Source organism: Microchirus variegatus (assembly GCF_963457635.1).
Source record: "Microchirus variegatus genome assembly, chromosome: 9".
Classification (NCBI taxonomy): domain Eukaryota; kingdom Metazoa; phylum Chordata; class Actinopteri; order Pleuronectiformes; family Soleidae; genus Microchirus; species Microchirus variegatus.
The window spans coordinates 17,344,192-17,366,193 of NC_139810.1; the positions used below are offsets into that span (position 1 = coordinate 17,344,192).

General features: G+C 39.2%; 2 protein-coding genes across 2 annotated transcripts in view; one reads left to right on the plus strand and one right to left on the minus strand.

Annotated features, from left to right (window-relative positions):
* The first annotated feature begins 770 nt into the window (after positions 1–770).
* chdh (choline dehydrogenase) lies at positions 771–9,845 on the plus strand. The gene is made up of 10 exons (XM_083895653.1): positions 771–792; positions 3,151–3,589; positions 3,820–4,050; positions 4,338–4,504; positions 4,633–4,784; positions 4,969–5,098; positions 5,225–5,359; positions 6,118–6,260; positions 7,066–7,168; positions 7,833–9,845. Exons 2-10 carry the CDS (start codon positions 3,180–3,182, stop codon positions 8,249–8,251), a joined length of 1,890 nt encoding a protein of 629 aa, XP_083751779.1. The 5' UTR covers positions 771–792; positions 3,151–3,179; the 3' UTR covers positions 8,252–9,845.
* A 2,593-nt stretch (positions 9,846–12,438) lies between these two features.
* cacna1db (calcium channel, voltage-dependent, L type, alpha 1D subunit, b) overlaps positions 12,439–22,002 on the minus strand; it is a gene marked incomplete at both ends in the record, with an annotated part of 63,222 nt that continues 53,658 nt past the window's right edge. The window contains 11 exon segments of the mRNA XM_083895043.1: positions 12,439–12,744; positions 12,844–13,029; positions 14,242–14,376; positions 14,481–14,593; positions 14,931–15,088; positions 15,247–15,387; positions 15,819–15,845; positions 16,458–16,924; positions 17,335–17,451; positions 17,738–17,874; positions 21,107–21,208. Coding sequence (XP_083751169.1) covers positions 12,439–12,744; positions 12,844–13,029; positions 14,242–14,376; positions 14,481–14,593; positions 14,931–15,088; positions 15,247–15,387; positions 15,819–15,845; positions 16,458–16,924; positions 17,335–17,451; positions 17,738–17,874; positions 21,107–21,208 — 1,889 coding nt within the window.

Here is a 22,002-nt window from a genome sequence, read left to right on the forward strand (position 1 = left end):
TTGATTCATGTCATTTTAATGTCTTGCTTTTATTCTATGATATTCTTAATGCATTCCTATGCCCTTGCAAACCACTTGTGTATGAATAGTGCTATACAAATACACTTGCCATACCTCGACTTGCCTTTAGGAAGACCCAAAACTAGTGACTGAGACCATTAACTCCTCTGGAAAATTATTACTGGTGTTATAAATCAAGTGGGGGAAGTCACATATTTTCCCATAGACCTCCATTCTATTCCATAATATGGAATATACTATCATATAATACTGTATCTTATACAGTACATTCACTCACTGACTGACTTTACAGGAAACCAGAAGATCACTCCATCTATCAAAAACATAACATTGCTGAACAAAGAGCATTCATATATAATGTAGTTACATGGAAAAAGCAGAATAAAACATGTGTACAACTGAAGCCCAGTAATGAAATGATTTACATATTCTCTGACCAGAAAAGTAAATCCACACACAATAATGCTCCAATTTCTTACTGCACATGATGTATGGGCTGTTATTTCTGGGCTATATACACTCTTCCAAACATACTGTACCATGAAACGATGAAAAATAAACGTGAGAAGCATTTGGAAAGTTTGAATTCAGCTCGTAACAAACGTAATATAGTGTAATAAAGTCCTACCTGCAGGCAGCTCACTTGGTGAATGAAGGCTCTGTCATCTTCTCGGTTCCGTTAGTTTATAAATACAGGCAGATAAGCCCCGCCCCCCCTGAGTCACACACTGTCCTCTCAGCTGTGCTCGGGTCAGTCCACTGTTGAGTCGGGTAAGCGCTTCATTTACCTACTGCTCGATTCTTTCTTATTTATTTATTTTTTGTACTTTATAGACGAGTCTTCCAGCCCGTGTTGACAGTAAAAAGACGATTTCTTTAACTTTAAACGTAGTTTGTGTAAAGTTGCATTCGGTGATTTCCCAAGTCCTGAAAGTGTGCAGCAGAGTCAACGACACACGAGTACGATCAAAACAACAAAATGACATTTAGAAAAAACAACAACAACAACAACAACAAAAACAGGGCTGGTTAATAGAAAACATACGTGTGCATTCTCTTCTTATGCGTTTTGTGAAGAAGTGTTAATCTCTGCGTGTGTGTGTTTACTGCTGCAGTTAGGCTGACGTAAAAAATACACCTTGAACAACGACCAAATATGTGTGTGTGTGTGATTGCACTTGAACGTGTTAGCTGAACGTTTAGTACTCAGTTTCATTGAGTTGAGGTTGACAGTGAAACTGCTGCTTTACTGATAAGACTCTTGACCTATATACTAGCAATATGGCACAAACTCCAGATAAAGGTGTTTGTCAAGACCTGGGACACATCACAATATCAAGGATTGTTGACAGACACATAATCATCAATGTATGTTTTCACACACACACATACTATACTTTAACTTGATACAATCATTATCTTTTACATATATATTCATTCAAGAAAACACCCGTGAACAGTAAAGCAAAGTTGTGCATTTGTCGTGTGGAATTGTTGACAGTCCAATATGGATTTACAGCAGAGGTCTCTCAAACTCAAATGACCTGGGGCCCACTGACCATCTAGTCTGGTCAGGTGGGGGCCAATCGTCTGTTCAGTAGGGCTGGGCAATATGTGATTTAAAAGTCATGATTTTTTTTCCATCATGATATAGCATGTCAATGTTTTTGAATTATATTTTTTAACAGAATTTCAAAATAAAAGCATGTGTGTTGATACGGGATATACACTACTGTGCAGAAGTCTTAGGCCACCATTAGATTTGTTGTTTTAGCAATGCTATAACGACAATAGAGGATAATTATTTCTATTTCACTTTACTGGAACACATCCAGAAAATCTGTGTGCAGTTTTTTGTTGTTTAAAAAAAAAAAAAATCCTCTACAGGTGTCAAGTATTTAGCGTGCTCCACCCTTACACATGAACAATAACAAAGCTCTGTTAATACTCGAGTGGAACCTTAATTAATATTACTGGTAAATCCTGTGTTTGTCCTAATAGTTCATGTAAAAAAAAAAACGTCTGTGACGCCAAGTTTATTCAAGACATGCTTGAGCATTACATACACATGTTGCATGAGTTAATAAACTCATTGACAGCTCGCTAACATATAAGACCAGCTTTAAGTCGCATCACTTCATTCCAAATTCCAGTGATCACAGAATTTGACAGACAGAAAAAAACAACAGAGCTGGTGGTGCCTGAAACTTTTGCACAGTTCTGTATATTATTATTATTATATTGAATTTTTTAAAACATACAGAACCCTAACCCATTATGATGTGATATTAAATCAACTGGAGGACTCCATGTGACTCATGGGCCACAAGTTTGAGACCTCTGGATTAAAGGCGACTTCGATAGTAAATTTCAGTTATATTTGCATTTTAAGACTAGCAATCATCATTGAGGACACTACTGGGGATCCCATTAAACAATAAACATTCAAGGAGAGAAATATTTTACTCATCTGGTGTCAGACATTCTAAAATATTAATTGTATGTGCTATGTAAATCTTTGTGCACCTTGCATAAATAATACTATTGATTAGTATAAAACAGTGCATTATGCACTGTGTATATAACCTCAAAAGTCAGTTGGTGTTTGAGTTCTTGAGGACATTTTTCATTTCTCATCCAAGAGGTTTCTTCAGTTCAGGAAGTCGGTGGTGAAACTCAGTTTGACCTGTGTGTAGAGTGTGCGGAGATGAAAGGAAAGCATTTTAATGACTTTAATGACTATGACTTTTGGAGGATTTCCCAGCTCTGTGTGAGTGTAAGAGTTACCAAAGGACAACTACACAAACCACAACATCTAACCTCTATCTTTAATGAAATTGTGTGTATAATAGTTTGGATGGATGGAAATTTAAGAGCGAAACCTACTTTTCTATTTTCATCAGCAGTGAGTAAACCATGGCAAATAAAGACAGACATTCCTAGTTATTCATTTAGCTGCTGGCAATTGTATAGCTCTGACTTAAGCCAGGCCAGGGTGTGTCACGAGTAATAATTAACCTTCATGGGATCCAAAATACCAACACAATTTGTATATTAGAAGGACACAATGTGTGAGTGAGTGTGTGTCATTTCTTTAAATGTCATTGAGTGTATGTCATTGATTTCTAGTGAATGGAGAGAGCCTTCCCAGAAGCAGGATGTTGTTTTTCGTCACTCTAAGCCAAACTGGAGCCGGGCGAGTTGTGAACATGAGTCGGGGAAGATTTATGAGGGACAGCAGATGCTTGTTTGCCAGTGCGCGAGAATGTCTCGCTGTCCCAAAGACCAGAAACATGGGACCTTCTTCCTCCTCCAGATATTTTAGCGCCTCAGCTGCTCATTGCAACTCTTTGTCATCATCATCACATCAGCAAACGGCATCTTACAGTTATATCGTTGTTGGTGCGGGGTCAGCAGGCTGTGTCCTCGCCAACCGCCTCACAGAAGATGCCCATGAGTCAGTGCTGCTGCTGGAGGCTGGACCAAAGGACAAGTGGTTCGGCAGCACACGATTGTCATGGAAGACGCACATGCCGGCTGCGCTGACCTATAACCTCTGTAACGACAAGTACAGTAGATTATATCACTTATCTTTCACTGTTCTTGAAACTGTGTGTGTGTGTGCAAATGCTAATTCAATATCAAAATGTGAAATCATTGAATAGAAAACACGTTGTGAAAGTCACATGAAGTAAAAAATAACAGGTTTATATGGTTACAAAAATATTTAATCTTTTACCATTCAGTGCAATATATCGGTGCAGTGTTTTGGTATAATTCCAAACATATGATTTTCAGGTACAACTGGTACTACCACACTTTACCTCAGGCCCACATGGACAACCGAGTGATGTACTGGCCGAGGGGCCGCGTCTGGGGCGGGTCCTCTTCACTCAATGCCATGGTGTACATCCGAGGACACGCTGAAGACTACAATCGCTGGCAGAGTGAAGGGGCCGAGGGTTGGGATTATGAACACTGTCTGCCTTACTTCAGGAAAGCTCAGTGCCATGAGCTTGGAGAAAATAGGTACCTAACAAAAATAACAAAGAAATCTATAAGAGTGCTTATGAATGAAGGAACAGTGTAACAACCCAATCAGGCAGAACTGGAACACATGAGCATCAAAGGTTAAACATGCTTCATCACCAATTTCATTTCAGCTTAAGAAACCACAGTAAATCAGGAAGTCCATTCAAATGAAAGGTGAAGAATGCAGTTGTGGAATTAAAATATCTGTTTAAATAGCAGTGTTATGACCTTAGGGGTGTGGAAACAGTACAACACTCACCCCGGTGTTTCCGTGTGAATTGTAGGTATAGGGGTGGCAGTGGACCTCTTCATGTGTCCAGAGGAAAGACCAACCATCCACTTCATAAGGCTTTTATTGAGGCGGGGCAGCAGGCAGGATACCCCTTCACTGATGACATGAATGGTTGCCAACAGGAAGGTTTGGGCTGGATGGACATGACCGTTCATAAAGGTTTGGGAAATAGTAGCTCTATAAATATAATTATTTATTTATTTATTTATTTAAATATAAACATACAGTTTCCATTTTATGTCACATTCTTTTATAATGTCTGCATTTTACTGCCCAACTGTGTTCAGGGAAGAGGTGGAGCACAGCGAGTGCTTACCTGAGACCTGTACTGGATCGTCCCAACCTGAAGACGGAGGTTCGCTGCCTAACCACCAAGATCCTGTTCGATGGGAATCGTGCTGTGGGAGTAGAATACATACAGAAGGGACAGAAGAAAACGGTAAGGTGGACATTGGCTAAGAAATGTACACAAATACTTCATAGATCCTGGACAGTATATTAAAGTGACTGTATCCGTTGTAAGCTGTAAGTGTGCGGACATCATTTCCTAATTGCAGAGCCACTTGCACGGCTGTAGAGTATGTAAAACGGCTCTCTCAGCAGGTGTTCTGTTCTGTCCTCAGGTGTTTGCAGATAAAGAGGTGATATTGAGTGGAGGAGCAATCAACTCCCCGCAGCTTCTCATGCTGTCAGGAGTGGGAAATGCTGACGACCTGAAACAACTCAGCATTCCTGTGGTTCAGCACCTACCAGGTACATTTTCATGAACTTAAACGGAAATGGGAGAAAATGGCTTAAACTACATATTTCTCCTGCATTCGTGCTTTAGAGATAGACCAGAATTGGAATACCACTTCATGCATGTTTCTCGTTTGTCAGGTGTTGGCTGTAATCTGCAGGATCATTTGGAGCTGTATGTCCAGCAGCACTGCACTCAGCCTATCACCCTTTACAAGGCCCAGAAACCTTTCCACATGGTCAAGATAGGCCTAGAGTGGCTCACCATGTTCACTGGTAACCAAAGGCACCCAACACACACACACACACACACACACACACACACACACACACACACACACATTCTCCTTGATGTTGTTATGTCTGTCAAATTATGTGATCAATAGAAATCATTAAAACAGAATCATTTTGGTTTGTGGATAAAACAAGGCGTTCGAGAACATCATTTCAGACATCTAACGGACTGAACAAGTACTCGATTAATCAAGGGAAAAAATCTGCAGATTAATCGATAATGAAAATAATCATCACTTGCAGTCACAGCACTGTATATAAGTGAGAAAACCAGCATGGAGGTTTCACATAACAAATTGAAAGATTGAAAAGTCCTCAAACATCACACAGGAAACAGCAGGCGGTGAGTTTTGCAGATTATGATATAGACAGTCAAGAGCTTGGCTGGAGCACCAGCTATTTGACCAAGTTGTTCCACCAGAGAATGTTGAAACATGTACATGTTTGGCTATAAAATTGATTTGATTAGATTAAATATAATATAATGAAAGAAATAAAAGTAATATAAAAGCTATAAAACACTAAATAACTAGTCCAGGCCTAAGCTTCAGAGATCTGAGGAAATTATGTGAACTGTCACAAAAACAGACTTTGATTAATTATGGATGGAAATAATGTGTCGTACACCAAGTGTCATACTTTCCGGTGATCACAAATGCAATCACTGTCTTACATCAGACAGATGTCGCTTTTCTGATGACAGTGTCGTGTCTCACTTACGATGACATCATTTCCTATAGGTTATGGAGCAACAGCCCACTTGGAGAGTGGAGGGTTCATCCGCAGCCGGCCACACGTCACACACCCTGACATCCAGTTTCACTTTCTGCCCTCGCAGGTCATCGACCATGGAAGAGTTGCCTCTAAGATAGAGGCTTATCAGGTACAGGAAACAGTGGCTGCAGGTGGAAAAACGTGATGAAATGTCAATGAACATAATATTTGCATGTGTGTGTGTGTGTGTGTGTGTGTGTGTGTGGCAGTTATTAGGGTGTGTATTTATGTAGTTTGCTACCGTAAGTAAATCGCTCCATTATTACTCATGGTTATCTTATTCACATTTGCGTTTAGCGGCATACAGGATACAAAGGAATGTCACATGCTGTTCAGTGGAAAACCACACATATTCCTAGCTATACTGTAGCTTCTTTTCCAGAGAAGTGAACACACACTCACCAGAACACAGAAAAGGATCAAGTCAAACATTCGTAGAATAATTATGCGTATTGTTGGTGTTTTGCAAATGATTTTAGTGGATGATGAAACAAAGAAACCAACTGTTTTGGCATGCATGACCACTAATGTTGTGAATGTAGCCAAATTCAGAGATGGATTCACTTACCTTTGACACTTGGTAAACTAATGACTTGAGTAATGGATTTTCCCAGCTGACGAAACCTTCCATTGCACAAAGTCTGTACTAAAACATTTAAATTCTACACTTTCCCCAGTTTGTGAATCACCAAACATGAAAAATGAGTCCTGGTGGAATTACTGGATCCTGTTCCACTGAAATGATGTGTTGCAGAATATTTTTGGAGTGTGTGCACATTGTATTTCTTCAGACTCTGGGAAGCCTCTTCTGCATGAGAGATTATTCTGTCCCCTTCATTCATTAGATACATCCAGAACAACAGACCATGGTCTTTTAAAATCACTGGCTCACTGGTTTATTGTTTGAGTTATAGGTTCATGTTGGACCAATGAGAAGCACCAGTATCGGCTGGCTAAAGCTGAAGAGCACGAACCCTCTGGATCATCCGGAGATCCAACCAAACTATCTCTCCACTGGTAAGATTCAGTCACTGAACTCACAAGAACATAATATGTCAAGGGTTTTTTCACGATTCCGGTTCATCCAGAGATAAGTCTTTCTCACAGCTGCACTCCCATTTGGCAGGATGATAGGAACGTTAACTTGGTGTCTTCATTTATATTTTAACTATTTTTGTTATTACATTAACTGACTCAGTGTTGCTGCATACATTACAGTTAATAATTAAATTACTAGAATAAGAAAATAAATAAAAACCTAATATTGCAGGGCAATCACATATTGCACATAAATGAACAGCATATTGCACGCACGCATCTTGATGTCTTTTGTAAAATCATATTTAAAATACTGACCAGAAATGGCACAAATGAGTTTTTAAAATGCTTCAGTAACCTTTTGAGTGAAGGACATGGGATGGGTCGTCTGGGATCCTCTGTGCTCCTCTGAGGACAGACTTCTCTTAAATGTCTGGAGGGGTTGATGTTCCTCCTCTTTTATTGTCATGGCAGTCTTAACAAGTTGTGCCATTCTAGATTTTGACTTAATAGTTAGTTTTGAACCGACCTGTTTAATTTGGGTGTTTTATGTAATATCACAAGGTGTGTTGTTAATTAAGCTGCAACTGATTTCTAAAGTCCAATTTCTAATTGTATCCTCTCCATCATCTGCTCTACATAGATGTCGATGTGTGGGAGTTCAGAGAGTGCATTAAACTCTCTAGAGAGATCTTTGCCCAGAAGGCCTTCGAACCGTTCCGTGGTCCTGAAGCTCAGCCTGGCCTTGAGGTTCAATCGGACGCCGACATTGACGCTTTTGTCCGCAGAAAGGCCGACAGCGCCTACCACCCGTCCTGCACCTGTAAGATGGGCTCTCCCTCAGACCCGATGGCTGTTATCGACTCAAACACACAGGTTTTGGGTCTGGAGCGCCTGCGTGTGGTCGATGCCTCGATCATGCCCAGCATCGTCAGTGGCAACCTGAACGCCCCGACCGTCATGATGGCAGAGAAGGCTGCTGACGTCATCAGAGGTCGCCCTGCTCTCGTCGACCGAGGGGTTCCTGTGTACCAACCGGCGACACTCGACACACAGAGATGAAAACAGATGGTAAAGTGTTGACAGCACAGTCCTCGGGAAACAACAGCCTTTAGTTTATGGATTTGATATTTTAAAATAATCATGTGAGCTTTTTGTCTTAATGGTGCCATAATATTAATGATATTATTTTGACTACAGTTGATATTAAGCTGTAGGGCTGGGCTATATATCGAAAATGTATCGTTATTGAAATCTACGACGATAATTGACGTTATCGATACATTCAATAATTTAAAAAAAAAGGAAAAAAGCCCTATGAAGCTGTTTACATCTGAAATTCTACATTTCTTCTATGATGAAGAATAGTGGCCAAATCGTAGTATTGTCCTTAAATATAGATATAATTTACAGACTATTTGTATTTTAACTGAAGTTTACAAATACTGACATTAATAGTCAGCTTGGTTCTGCTGAGCATTTGCACTTGTACCTTCTTAAAAACGAACAATGTACAGATTCACACGTGTTGGTGTTTGGACGCTTGCTTCTCAATGTGTGTGATTTTTAAGCAAATTTGTGACAAAAATACCTCTAAACAATGCTGAGATTAATTCCTGAAGATACTTGGTTATCGTCAGGTAACCCACAGTGAGATTTAAATATGAACTGTTTTAAATGTGACTTATAGATTTGACTAAATTCTATTTTAATAACATCTTTGATGATCTGCGATGTGTCTTTCATGCCTACTCTTTACACACAGTCCCAGCTACTTTTTTTTTTATCTGTTCGATCGGTTGTCACCATGGTAACATGCCTCTTCCTTCCTGAGAACCTGTAGATTTGACAGATGGACAAAATTGTGCTTTCAAAGTTTCGTGGTAAACTTTTTGTGACATTGCTGAGAATGTTCCGAAAGAGCTTTAATATAGTATATATATATTGACCCTCACTCAGCAAATACAGGCCTGTTTACAATTACACTACAATTACACATTACTATATTATATATGTTTATTTCAACTCAGTTCTACTTACTGTTTATTTTATGTAACAATAAATGCACAGTATATTGCTCCACTAAACTCAAAATAACTAAACTACACTAAAAACTAGAAAAAAAAAATACTTTAAAATGCTTTTAACTGAAACTACAGGAAATGTGAATCACAGTATAAACAGAATGGGAACAGCCTGCTTGAGTCTTAGTTAGCTTTGCACTATTATCAACATGTATTGTTCACATTATATGTATCAGTGTTGTACATGACTTCAGTGTTTAAAACATTAGTGCCTTAATGAATGCACACATGGATCATAAAGGGAAAATCTTAAAGTGTAAAAATGTGAACCTTTTTTTTGTAAACAAACACTTGAAACCGTCCTGACTTTGTCTCGCAACTTTATTTTTGGTTCTTACAAAAATCCTGAACAGGTTCTTCGTTCGGCGAGATTCAAACATACAAAACCTGGTTTCTGTTTTAGTCGATACAAAATGTCTAAGGTTCTAGTACTTGTGCTACAGAGTAGACGGAGCTGTGTTTTTATTTTCCTTTTCATACAACAAATGGGTAGAAAGCAGAATTTTTTTTTTCAAGTGAATCACTTTTTACAAACACTGTACACATTTGTATACGTCATTTCAAAAAAATAAAGCTGTCAGTTGCACAACAAAGTTTGTATTTTTTTTGACACTTTGATAAAACATTGAAATAATTGTCCTGTGATTAAACGGCAGATTCTTCTCTGGTGTCTGTGCTGACATGTTGTGAGCCGTCAGGTTTTATTTTAATTCACTAATGAGCGCACAATAAACTAGCACAGTTAACACACTATTAGCCTAGTAATTCTGACTTTGTTAAAAGAGTAATGGTTGTAAAACCAACTAGCAATGGCATTAAAAGTGTATATTGTTTTTTTTTTAACAAAACATATGGCATTGATCCAGTAATTAGTGTCTGTGCTCACAAAATTCTGCTCACAGCAAGTACAATCTATGGCTTTTAAAGGTTTAATTACTATATATTTAATAGTCGAGTCAATTTAACATAATTGTAGGCTGTATTTTCACAAAATGAAGACATTTATATGATGCGGACATAGGATTTTGTGTGTCAATCGTGTGACACTTTCCTGGTGCTGGTCATATTATATATTATTATAACACAATCCAGTCACTCTTTGAAGGTCTAGAGTCAGATGATCTTTAAACAACAGAAAACGGCGCAGGTGAAATGTTTTAGATTGTCACTCCAGTTTAACGTTTCTTTAATTTCATGCAAATTCAGCCATTGTCAAATTGATTCTCTGACACATTAAGCGACACATCTGTATATGAATTAATTAATTTGTTTATGAATTAAGCATCATATTTCATATGATGTCATATTTATCACCTATGTTGGCCGATGAAATCGATAAACCACGTTCAGACCATTTTACACCTCTGTAACAAGTGTAGCATATGAATAGTGAGGTGCTCAATATTCCCCTGGTTTGGTTTCATATTAGAAGAAGCCCTTTGTTTGCACAGACTGACCGTGTTGTCCTGACAACAGCATTTAGACTGAAGAAAAACGACAGAAAAGAAAAGCACGATTATTCAGCCACAAACCCAGTGTTATTTGTCTTTTCAATGTTGACCTGAAGACATTGTTGTAGTTGGCAGTGATAGGCAAACACTGGTTAGTGATGGAGCTGATGTGCACAACAGTAGGTGCAAAATGTTACCTCTCTTCAGTGTTTCTATCTATAAGCAGCTTGTGTAGTGCGCCATCAGCTGTTTCAGACACCGTGTGCACTCAACCTAGTTTTGGAACCAAAGTATATATCCTACAAAAAAAGGTGACAGCTACCACCATCAATTATTTCCCTCTAAAGTTAATCTATGTACAACCAACAACAATTCCCTGCATTTATATTTGATGGGGACACAAACAAATCTAATGTTTTACTCTTGTGGGTTTTACTTCGTTTGACTCTGAAACAAACCCTCATGTTCCTGAGAGAAATATCACCTTAGCAGTCGAAAACCAGTCAAATGAAGTACGCAAAGCAAAGCAAATATTTCCAGCTGTGAAGGCAGTGAACCGTGACTGAGGACAATCATGTTGTGCTTCAGCTATGAGGGAGGAATCTCTGCATCCTCCTTTTTTTTTTTTTTTGCATGACCTTTCAAATGAACTGAGGCAGGTGTGAGTAAACTGAATCACTGCATATTCTGAGTGAGTCCCACCTTAATATGGGGCTTCATAAAGGTTAAAAAGTGAAGTTTAAAACATGGAAACATCTTCACGTATCTTTGCTGTCATGTGATACTTGAAAGTGTCAAACTAATTCAAAGTGTGTAAGCAGCTAATTTAGTTTTTGGTGTAAAGGGCAAAAAGTACTTGCATTATGTTTCTCTGTGTCATAAGAGCAGAAACAGTGAAACATGAGGATATGCCTGAGGACAGAGTGATATGTGATTTCCTATTCAAGTCGAAATGAGTAACGATGAACCCTGAAACCCTGAAAACTGTGAACCCAGTGCAGCCCGTGAAATTCACTTGCGCTGAGATGAGTTGAAATAAACTAAGAAAACTATTCAACTTCAACTTAACCTCTTTTGATGTTTTCTGTCCTCATGAGCAGAAAAAGATTAGAATGACATATAATATACCGTACAGTATACATGACTAGAAACGACAAAGGATCATTGAACTGACAAAGACTTTTGGAGCAGAATAAACGCAGCTATACAAAGACAGCTCACACATTTTCCTCTGTGTCGAGACAGACTGGAGTGATTGTTGTGAACAAAAAAAAAAATCCCTTTTTCTCCTGTTAAATGTGTTTCTGATTAAACTCAATGATGGAAACATTTCACACAAGCTAGTCTGGAAGTGTTTGTGTGAAATGTTTGTTTTACCTCAACTCGACCATAGTTTTGGACACAGTCAGGCTAATTCTCAGTGAATATCCTTGGTGGAATTAACTTCACAAACTGCCTGGTTATTCTGCTGTATCCACAACAACTTCAAAGAAACATTGAAGTTGTTATGGAAGCCTAGCAGATGGGGCAATTCCAATTTCCTTAATGAATCTCAGATTTTCCAGCTCCTCTCTCACTCCCTATAAGAGAAAACAAGGCACTTTGTTCTCTTGTCATCAATCCATGTTTTACTTTTTTTCCTATCTATCCAAGGATGCTCTCAATGTAGAACAGTTCACTTCAAAAAACGTAAATGATCCCGTGTGATCTGGTGCTATAGTGATGTGATGCATATCATCTCATCTGTTAAATCCTCGTCACATTTCGCTGCCACGTACGGCTCCTCGTCACTGTAGTCACGGATACTACGGTCTCTAAGATGCGTAGTGACTTGTGGGTCCAAGCTGATGTTCCCTGTTCCCCCATTGGTGTCATTACTCATACTCCCATTCAGGAGATTACTGGCAGCACTCTCCATCTCATCGATGGTCATCTCGCACGCGTCCGCGATCTCGTGTTTGGTCACCGAGACAAATTTGGGGTCTCTGGCATATTTCCCCAGACCCTCAGAGATCAACACCTGACAACAACAACAACAACAACAATAAGGGGGAAATAATCACAGTCTCTTTTTTGTCTTTGCCGAGGATCAAAGCTGAGAATAAAACACAGTACTCACAGCTTCCACCAGACTATTGGCACTGCCTCTCTTCTGCAGGACGTGTGAGCAGCTCTCTGCAGGTAAATGCAGACGTGATGGAGAGTGGCTGCGGGTCGGAGGGCCTTCTGTGCCGTCTGTATACCATGAACTCCTCTTGACTGCTCCAGGGAGGCTGCTGACACTGCCGGAACTGCGCCAATCCACCTGCGTACAAACACATACAAATACTTTTTTAAACAAACTTACAAAGAGACAAACTTTAAACTGTGATCAACCTAGATTTTGGCACAGGACAGTGAATTCACCATTTATTCATCTTCTACTGCTTTATCGTCTTACGGGCGGCACGGGGGAAACGGGGGAGACAATCCCAGCGGACATGATGAAAGGCAGGACAAGTTGCCAGTTCATACACACAGAGACGAACAACCATTCATTCTCACATTCACAACACAAACCATATAAAATAGATGGAGTCTCGGGTTTTCATTGTTGAAGTCAATCAGGAAGAAAGAATATATCTTAAAAAGCCACCAGGGGGCAACTCCGCTGGTTCCGCTTGAATCGTCTATGGAAACATGAGTCAATAACGCAGGGTGTCAATTTTGTAAATTATGTCCCCGTTTAAAGTGAGCTCATTTTGTCCAATAGCAGGACAGAACAGGAGTTCATTATATTATTGGTGACGTCATGACTGGCTGCCACAAGAGGGATATTAGTAGATATTAATCAATTCCTGGTATTAGATTGATGATGTCAAAACGTGTCTGGAGCATTAATAGTTATTAACTAACTTATCTAAAGGGAAAGGGAAACCTTAAAGCGTCCATAGACCGGAAGTTCCAATTAACGCTGTTTTTTCCACTCCTGAGAACGCTGGGTTTTATTGTATTCTTGGGCTCTGCAAGATGTCTGGAAAAAAAAACGTTCTCGTAACGTAGCCAGCATTTCTCCTGAACAGCAGATCCTCCTGCTCCTGGCACTAGTCCAGGCACATCCGGATGTGTACATTGAACCGCAGAAGAAGAACAACGTCCGTTGTGGAGATCAGAAACACTTCTGTCTTCTGGGGGTGAGATTTCGGTCTGAAACAACGTGGCTGACAAGAGCTTCAGTGAGAAGAGATTTCGATTGACTGGTTTGCAGCAAATAGGAGGTTTTTGACCATAACAACAAGTCAATGTACTGTATGTAAGTAGACCTCCATCACTCATATATATGTGCGATAGGACTAGGGGCGTTTTAACGCTCTAATATTTTGGAGGGAAATATTGAAAAAGAATGTCTTCCTCTGATATTTTCTCTGCTTTTTTTTATTTTATCTTACTATTCCAGTTTTAAACTTAGACTAAACTACTGTGCCAGTTTAGTCAGAATCCATTTAAACAGACAGCTCCTTTGTTTCAGTGATCAGACCTGTATGAGCGGCGTGTAGCTTGGCGAGCAGTCATTGCTGATGGGAGAGGCAGGAGGTGTGGCCCAGGAGCGCAGCGACCTCGTCGGAGACAGGCGGTGAATTCTGTTGGCATCCAGACCGGCCACTGCCATCACCTGGTAGATGGAGTTAAAAAAAATCAGGGCAAAGAGGAATTAATGAGGGTGAAAACAAAATCACTTAGTGATTAATGACAACATTAATAAACAGAAGAAGGTACCTGTTGCTGCACCAGGTGTAGTGGAAGAGTTGTGCAGGACGGAGAGGGAGGAGCATCATCCTGATTACTTCTTCTGCGAAGACACTCGAATCTAAATGTTGGTCTGTTGGAGACTGAGAGAAAATACAACTTTCACCTTTCAATTCTGAAGACTTACTGAATAAACATTATTGTTATATTATTAAAAAAAAAAAAAAAAAAAAATACACCTACTAATATAATTTAATAGAGTGTAAATGACAATACCGGTTTAATTTGCTTTGTATTCACCTTGAAGCAGCCAGATTTAAAAAAATATTCAACAAATGTTTTAGACATTAACATTAACAATCACAACAAAAGATTCAAACATTAAAAAAAATGTAATCTTAATAATTCATAAACTTCAAATCTGTCAGTCAATCACTGACTGAAGGGTTAGGGTTAGTGTAGGTTAATGTAGCATCTTACGCTGAGGTGAGGGTAAAAACCACCTCCTCGTCGACCGCCTGCTGTCCTGGGAGATCAGCTGTTGATCGTCGTCATAGTAACTTTCGGGCTGGTGGTTGCCCCTGGAAACCTCTACATCACAATCTCCCTCTACATCTTTTTGCTCCTGGTTGAGCAGTCTGAGAAGTAAAAAAAAAAAATGAAAAGCTTTTTCAAGAGCTTTTTTCTTTCAAAGGCATTAAATGAAAACAACACTATGAATCCTACACAAATAATAATGAGAAGAATTGTTCAGACTGTTTTGCGTTCTTAGATCATTTTAGACCAACAGCCGTACTTGTCCCTCGTGAGCACGATGTCATCCTCGTGAAACTCCTCTCCGCTGAAGTACTCTCCTGAGCCTCGCTCATCATCGCTGTCTGCACCTGCCGGCTCCTCTCGACGAATGGTGGGGTAAAGTCCACCACCACTATCTGACCTGGCATCAAAGCATCAAGAGATGATTAGAATGTTTCACCTTTGTAAGAACATGACGTCCCCATCTTTGGGGATTTGTATATAGATTCATTACCAAAGTCCCTAAAAAGAGTGTGTAAAGTGTGTAAAAATTTAAACAGAAAGTTTATTGGCAGAAACTAAAGACACTACCCATACATATGTGTATGTTTGGTATTCATAGAATCAGCCTTTTATATGTAATGTCAAGATGCCAAAATGGCGCCATCCTAACCAGCCAATGCATGTATTCCATGTAGTTTGCATTTACTAATTACACAAACTACAAAAGAATGATATCCTCGCGCAAAGGTCACATTTCCTGACACATTTGGGAAAGTGAGGGGTGAGTAGAGAAGTGAAACGTCATGAGTTGCAGATTGGAAAAAGTAACTAACAGTAACATGCACATACCTGATGTAGGCCTCATAGTAGCGTGCTCTGCTCCCACGGACAGGAAGTGTTCAGTCACACAGACCAGATTAGTTGGAAGAAGGGAGAGGAAGAAAGGAAGGAAGGGGGATGAGAGGTTGCACTTTTTTTGCAATAATGCAATTAAGCAAACACACCAAAGAATGATTTGTATGATGACAGGTGTTAGTGGTCTCATTCTAACAGTTTCCCCCCAGGAAGAATAATGTCTGTGAATGAACAGAAGTGACTGGGAGGGACAATGTTTTTTGTAGGGAAATAGGGAACAAATCTCAGGAAGGTAGAGGTAAAACAGTGCAAACATTCTATTATTAGACAGACTCTAAATAACAAATGAAAGACTGTGCTCTTCTGCAGTTATCTATGTGGGCAGTTGAGCTGGCACAAGGACTAATTCATTTAAAATGGACAGTGTTCATCAGTTAGGGGTGAACAAGGTTTGACATGGAGCAATTAAATCTGCTCATGCTGAACAGGAAGCCTGAGGAAGAGTCTCTTTGGTTTATCATTGTTCCCAAATCAATTTTTTTTTCATGTGAATCTGTGAAAAACCATTTGCTTTTTCCTTGCCTTTGACTATAAAATGAACGCCCTTGTTTCAGTCTGTATGTCATTGAAAACGAGAGCCGATCCACTGACCTCGTGGAGTGCGACTTCCAAGGCTTGTTGTGTGCTCCTTTGCTGTAAGTGGACGCTGACGATCCATTTTTGGTGGAGGACGGGCGATCTCGCCTTAACACACATTTGTGCTGCCTCCCACTGGTCACGGAGAGAAGCGAGGGCACGTTGGCATTGTTGAGGTTGGCATTGGAGGGTATTGGCGATTGATTGCAAGTGGAATTAGAGTGAGGGTAATTATTGAGATGAGTGGGATGATAATGATAATTATACTGGATGGGTGAAGAGTTCATGTCTGTCTCTCCCTCCCTGTCATTGGTGCTCCTGCAAGTCTCAGCATGTTCAACTGAGGAACTACTGGAGAAGGTCAGGATCTGTAGTGGGCGTTGGGTGACGGTGGTCAGGTGGGAGGAGCTTTGTTGACCGCCACTGACGTGGTTGACGTGGTTTCCAAACAAACCGCCATTACGCTACGGAAAGAGAATCAAAGGACGTTTACACATTTAAAGTAATAAAAACTAGTAGATAAAAATATCTTCTTCCATTACTGACACTTTAAATGTATAAGAAGAAAACGTGATTAAACAGGAATAATCATAATCAAGGGCACACTGAGACCATATGAAGCCAGTAATGCTTCTTGATTTAAAAAACTATCTATTATTGAGTCTCTGTGGCTGGACCAACAGCAGACTTATTGGCACAAATGTTTCCATATAAGTAATTTAACAGTGTTACAGTTATTAGTGAAGATACTAATTAAAAAACAGAAAAAAACAGAGCAATTTGTTTATACATTTATAAAAAAAAAATCTAAATCACATCAAATCATATACAATCAGACAAAACATGTCTCAGGGAGAGCTATACAGATGTTTACCCGGTAAATTTCTTCCTCCACCTCTCCATTTGCATCTACTAGCCCCTCCTCCTGCAGGTCACATGATATGGCTCGACGTATCTCTGGTCCAATGTCATGCAGCGTGCGCAGGCCGGCCTACAAAGAGAGCTGCTGTCATTCCAAATCAATCACTCATTACTGGCTTCTTCTTTTTTTTTTTATCTATACCCATTTCTGGTCAAGAGGAAATGGAATGATAAAGTTGGCAAAGATCGTAGCTTTTCCGGTGATCGCAAAAGACTGCCTCTCCCATCAGTTTCACTTGTTTTTAGTCAAATGATATATAAACTATGACTAAAGCTATCTCAGCTATCTTATTAGGAAGAGGCAATGTTAATTCACATAATGAATCTATTGGACTGAAAAACTGCACTTTACTTACTTGTAGAGCCATAGTGGTGTTGAACTTTTCCCATGAGCGCTTTCCCACAAGTCCTTGCTCTTTGCGCCTCTTGAACTTCCTGAAGTAGTCCTGTATCAGGAAGGTGGCATAGAACTTCCCCACTGTTACCTCGTCATCTGAGTGAACAGACCAGACACACTGAGGCCTCCCAGATCAACACCACAATAACCCAACACCAACGTTTTGGTTCAACTAAATCTGTCACAACACCTACGACAACAAACACATCTACGTCCATTAACATCAATAATGAGGCGCCACCGCTGGAGAAAACAGAACCATTCCAATGAAAAGAAGTAAGTCATTAATAATCAAAATAATATCAAGAATATCAAGCAGGAATATCAAGCAGGCAAAATGCCATAAACCCTCACTAAAGTATGATCATAAATGTCCTGTTCAGAAAAACACTTTTCTGAGCCGTTAGTGACTAGAATTCACTGGAATATTTTAAGTGTTTTATGACTTATCTGGAATATTCGTCACCCACTGCACTGTATCATGTGACTTTATCTACTGACACACATAGAGGAAATTATATTTTTGTTAGTGTTTAAATATCAAACCCCAATGAAAAACTCCGACACTCAAACCAGCAAATGTCATCGCTGCACACGGACACATTATGCAAACATGTGTGCCAGGTTTTTGTTTAAACCAACAGTAGATAATGTCTATGTTGTCAACTGCTTAATCTCTAAAAAAAATTGCATGTGATTATGAAACATTCCTCCTACACACAAAACAAAACAGAAGCAGACTGCTGCTCATCCAAGCAACGCATGAACCATGTTGACCTCAAACACTGTGATCATTGACGGCACCATAAAGCCATGCATCGAATGTTAGTTTAAATAAGATCAATTCCAACAGTGTATGTTAACTACAGGAAATACTACATGTAATGTCAGAGAGAAATGAGTGTCGAGGTGCATGTGTCCAAGGAAAATAACATGATCTGCAATGAGAAGCACATGCAAGAATGCAGCAGAGCACAGGAAGTAGGAGAAGCAGCGTGTACTAACAACTATAGTTTCACTCATAGGGTTAAGGACAGAATCCAAATTTAGCCAGAGACAACACTGTGATTACACACTATCTGCCATGCAGGGAGGCTGATCAAGCATAGGTCTGAATCACTCAGACTGAGCGGTTTCTGAAGCACTGGGGAGAGAGACTTACAAACAAGAGGAGGCTGGATCAGGGTGTGAATGGAAAGTGTTTTTTGTTTTTCTTTCATTGCCACCTTTCCTTGACTCCTTTTAGCCAAATTGGAATCGAGACAAAATGGCATAAGACGGTGACAACCTCTTTCAGATGGAAAAGGCTTTTTTTTTCCTCCAGTATCTCTAATAAAGCAACAAGCTTAATGCACACTATAAATACTATAAATACCATGTGCATACTGTGTATATTCTGCATATTCTGTGTATATTCTGCAGACTGGTTATAATGTACATTCTATTTTTAAACCTATTTTTATAGTCAGTGTTAATATCTTTATATATTGTACTTTATATATTCTATCTCTTTTTGGTAATGCATGTTTATTATTTATTATCCTTCTTTATTGTCTTGCTGCTGTAACACTTTAAATTTCCCCACTGCGGGACGAATAAAGGACTATTTTATCTTATCTTATCTTATCAATGTTGGTCCATCTTCGAGTACCTAACATATTTCTAATTCAACACCCGACACAGCCAGAGAGAAACTACGAAAGGCTCTGTTCAGAAAAATAACAAGGGACCAAAGGTGTTATTAAGGCCGTTTTACCACCTCCATTTATCTGATAACTTTATTCTTTCATTATGTATATATCGAACAAAGTGAGCAGGTGATTTTTAGAGAGAGATATTTACATTTTCATAACAATAATAGTAACAGTAGCTTCTTTTTTCTGAACAGAGACAGATGAAGTTTTTTTAAGGAGGTATCAGTCGATTCATGCCACCAGACTAAAACAGAACTGCTCCAAAGAGCTCAGGACGGCAGAAAGACAAGAGCAGAAGACCACAGACTGAATAAGCGCGCTACTGTAAGCAGAGGTCGCTGTGGAAGAGAGAGACTTGGCAGAAAAGACAGAAAGAGAAATTAAAGAGCCATTAGCAAACAAATGCACACAAAGACATGCAGACAGTTGTATTAAAGTCTAAGAACAGTGGACACATGGGAGGACACTGGAAAAACACAAGGACACAAAGACTATGTTGTAATGGATTTACGTAATGTCATTCTAACGCTTTGCTACTGTCTCCTGGTTGTGTAACGAGAAACCATCGACATTGACTACATTGGGCTGTAGAAAAAAAAGGAGAAGTATAAATGGACATCATAATGACATTAGGAAGGTTTGACGTGCGAGAGAATCACACACTGTCACATCTGTCTCAATATTCCCAATATACTGTGACAAAATGCTCAATGCTGTCATGACCGTTGACCCTGGGATATTCCCTCACATAAACTGGTCAAACAAAGAGCATTTCATTGATTGTTGATACATCCTAATTATTTCCTCCAGCAACTGCTCCAAACAGTGAGAATTAGAATATTCATCCCATATATATATATATATATATCCCAGCTTGGCTTTTATTTTGAAAGGCTTTCTGCTTCATTGTTGAATCTCACAATAAAAGGTTTCAGAAAATCATAGAAAACCAGCCAGGAAAACGTTTTGTGGGTTTCTATATTTGATATTATCGTTGTTTCTAAGTAAGATTTTGCATAAATTCAACAGTTAGAAAAAAAAAACCGCAGACAACTGTGTGATTATGAGAGAGATAGAGCAGTGCAAATGTGACTGCCTGACAAAGATAAGGAGAGTTTCTGTAAGCTGAAGTGAAAGGAAATGGTAGCAGCCGAACTTGTGCTTGCTGCTTGTGGTCAGCGTCTGTCAAAACCTCGCTGACTCAGGAAATGCAAAATCAGTACAATGAAGGCTTCTGATGGATTGACAAACTCTGCACGTTTTTTTTTGTTGTTGTTTTTTAAATCTATGGGTCAACTAGTCATGGTTGTTGTTCTATGAATTTAAATGTGTGTGTGAAGTAAATAAGACTAGATCCTAAACTGGGAAAGAATTTGCATTGCAATGCAAATCCATCATTTGACACTTCCTCTTTCTATTCATGCACACAAGCACAAATTGTTGGTAGTGACTTATCTGAATGAAACACACACCAGGTGTTCATGAGTGGGTCGTAATATTAAGAATACGTTTGTTTGATGTCACACATCATCACAGGTTCTTGATAAAATGCTAATGTGAAGCAGTTTATATTCAAATCGAGTGAGTGAGAGTTGTGGGGGGGGGGGGGGGGGGGTGTAATGACCACTACTAACCGCCTGCAGGGGGCACCACTTGGTCCAGCAACTTCATGCTTGTTCTCTTCCAGATCTTCTTGATCACAGCTCGAAGCTCTTCATTGGCTTGTTCCAGGTTACCTACGATAAGTGTGAATGGTTTTAGGTTCATTTTGTGACATGTGACGAATGATGACCTGTGCATTAAGAACTCTAAACAAAGAAAAGAGTCTGAAAACCGTTCAGAAAAAGAAACATAATGAAACATATGGCAGAGTTTCAGAGACAAACAGATTGTCTTGGGTTATGTGTCTATACTTGTCTGGAGAGAGGATATCATGACAGAGCTGTGATCCTAAAGCACAAGTACTGTAATAGGTTTGAACTATGTTTTAAGTTATCCAGCCTACTTTACAGTTAAAACGGAATGTATATAATAGGATTAAGAGCATGACAGTCACATTTCACTTATTCGTGTTGCAACAGTGGATATCTAGAGCTCCCTCTGGTGGCAAAATATGAATTTAATATATGGACCAAACAAAGGTCCTAACTAACCATATTGCATTCATTTAAATGTCTAGGTAACATGATGTGACATTTATTGTTCGCTCATTTCGGCAGCTTTATTTTTTTTTCAATTACTATGGTAAAACATATATACAAAAATGTGCAATCTAGGAAGGTTTTCAGCATAACCTATAGTCATATAGCCTGTATAAACACACCTGAACAAAAAGTACTTGAATTTGTGAAATTTGGAAATATGTCACAGTTCAAAGTTCGCTTGGCTCTTTTTTATGAACAAAAATAAAATAAAAACTGTCCTTTTTTGTGACTTCGGCATAATCATTGCTACTCACAGTTTTTAAAAACAACAAAAATAAATGTGATATAAAATGAATCATAACTTTGACTCAACAACACAAAAAATG